Genomic DNA, 2,500 nt, shown 5'->3' with positions numbered 1-2,500 from the left:
GAGGATAAATCGACTTATTCATTTGTGGCTCTCCATTTGCCCGCCTCTGCGCGGACGGATTTCGATCCCGTGCTGCATAAGCTTGTAATGGCGCTCGTGCAGCGACCCAGGACAGAGTATGACGGAGAATTAAGCTGATAGTTGCAGGGAATAAAAGTAACTGGCGATAATGCCCTTGCCTGGTTGCAAAGTCATTGCATGAACATAATGTCATGATAAACATTTCTGAATTGTGCTTATTGTCAGAACAGCGGTACTAAAAAGGGTAAATAAACACAAGTTCGATCGTTATCACCAGTCATAATATTTTTATAAGAATATAACATGCGCAAAGCAACTTTCCACCTCTGTTTTAGTTTCAGTTTTTCATTGTACGAACTATACACGTGTAAGACGGTGAATGAAAGTTCATGTTCACGTGTATACACTTGTACGCACGCACACAAGCACACGCACAAAAGCACACACTCACACACACACACACACACAAGCAGCCCCAGAGGCAGACTTCCTTGCCCCCGCACTGAAACGTGGCGTGGCCTTCCCGCAGAGACGTCGGTGGCGAGCGGCGGCGGCGGCCCCCGCGTGGTGGCGGTGCGGGTCCGCGACTCGCTGGCCACGTCGCTGCTGTACTCGCCGCGCCCCACGCACACCCTCACGGTGCCCAAGGCCACCCCGGGTTACGCCAGGAACCCCAACGGCGCCTTCTTCACCTCCTGAACCTGCCGCAGGATGCGCATGAGTAAGGGAGGAAATACGACCCAGCACTTCGGGAATCATGGAATTATATCTATGCACTTATTGGTTCCTGTTGACACGCGGTTGATAAATTGATTATACTAGTTACATGGCGTTTTATTTCTCCCAACCCTTGTAGGATTAATGTCTTTTTCTAACATGGATTCCGTTTTGTGGAATTAATTACTTTCTGGTAATTAAGCCATGACTGCCCTTCTTGAAAGCTAAAATTACAATTGGGGCATAATCTTTTTATTTTTCTTTCTGAAATTTGTGTCCCTTTATACACACTGCAAGGGATAATACAGACTCTTTGTAACGTACCATTCCTCACATTATATCAACCATGACAGCATCTTGGTGTTTTTATGATAGGAACGTGTCATGCGGGAAGATTATAGAGATCTTGAATGCTCCCCACGCTATGCATGGCGTCAGAAGGGATCCCTTCCCGCCCGTGTCGACGCAGATGTGATCCCCGTGGCTGGGGTGAACGGGGCCCAGGAGTGGCAGCCGAAGGAAATGGATGGGGCTGAGAAGGATACGAGGAATGCGGAGAGAAGGAGGGAGAGAGAGAGAGGGGGAGGCAGGGTGAGAGAGAAAGAGAGGGTGGAGGGGGAGAGAGAGAGAGGGAAGGCGAGAGGAGAGAGAGAGAAGGAAGACGCGAGGAGAGAGAGAGCGAGAAGGAGGGAGAGAGAGGGAAGGAGAGGAGAGTGAGAGAGAGAAAGATAGAGAGAGGGAGAGGGAAGGAGAGAAAAGAGAAGGGGTAGAGGGATGGTGAGAGAGAAGGAGACGGAGGAAGAGAGAGAGGGAGATAGAGACAGAGAAAGAGGGAGAGAGAAAAAGAAAGAGTAAGTGGGAGTGGGGGAGTGAGAGTGAAAAAGAGAGAGGATAGGCTGGGTGAGTGAGTGAGCCAGAGACTGAGACAACAAAAAGAAAGGGAATGCAAATCAAAGAGGACCTTATTTCCTTTCTATTCCCATTGGCCGTGGCTTTAAATTCTATATATTACTGTGAATCTGGCTGTAGAAACTCTCGGTCGCTATTATGCCTGACAATAGAATATAATAATAATCTTCAAATTCTGAAGTCGTCGACTCGAGGAGAAGCTGGACTCGAAATTAGAATAATATTATTATCCCAGGCGACACAGAACACCATGCAAATGCATTAATATTTTTTTAAATTAGCTGAAAAGAGTAGGATCAGAGACTCCCAGTGCGTTCCCACTTTCTTTGACTTACTGCGTATTTAGGGGTGACTTAATTAAAAATACCTAATTAATTCCCTGAGGTCATGAGACGTTTTTCCAAGATTCCGATCACATAGTGCAGCCAGGAGTCACAAAAACAACTTAGCGGTGGTCTTAGAAGTTGACCTGCAAGTCTATCCCCGAAATATTCGAGACCTTTGCCATCTTGTTTGGGGAATGAAGAGAAGTGTGCAGTCGCCTCCCGCCGCATGCCGGAGGGATGAAGTGCGTCGACGATCCTCTTTTTCACAGAGCAAAAAGTTGCATTTGCAATTCGTCTTAGATCTGGAAGGGCACTATTCCTTATTACCCTCCTTGTCCTTTTTCTTTTTTGTCCGTCTTTTCCTTTTTTTTTCCTTCTCCGTCTTTTCCTTTTTTTCCTTCTCCGTCTTTTCCTTTTTTTCCTTCTCCGTCTTTTCCTTTTTTTCATTCTCCGTCTTTTCCTTTTTTTCCTTCTCCGTCTTTTCCTTTTTTTTTCCTTCTCCGTCTTTTCCTTTTTTTCCTTCTCCG

General features: G+C 46.6%; 1 protein-coding gene across 4 annotated transcripts in view; it reads left to right on the top strand.

Moving 5' to 3' along the window:
* LOC138859323 (uncharacterized) overlaps positions 1-844 on the top strand; it is an 89,149-nt gene extending 88,305 nt beyond the window's left edge. For all 4 annotated transcript variants that reach the window (XM_070114007.1, XM_070113989.1, XM_070114001.1 and 1 more), the window contains one exon: positions 551-844. In XM_070114007.1, the coding sequence (XP_069970108.1) occupies positions 551-720 (170 nt within the window). In that variant the 3' untranslated portion in view covers positions 721-844. The remainder of the gene's footprint in view (positions 1-550) is intronic.
* Positions 845-2,500: the final 1,656 nt, after the last annotated feature.

The sequence above is a fragment of the Penaeus vannamei genome, chromosome 3 (genome assembly GCF_042767895.1).
Source record: "Penaeus vannamei isolate JL-2024 chromosome 3, ASM4276789v1, whole genome shotgun sequence".
Lineage (NCBI taxonomy): Eukaryota > Metazoa > Arthropoda > Malacostraca > Decapoda > Penaeidae > Penaeus > Penaeus vannamei.
The sequence above is the reverse complement of the archived record's forward strand: the minus strand, read 5'-3'. Positions and strand labels throughout refer to the sequence as shown.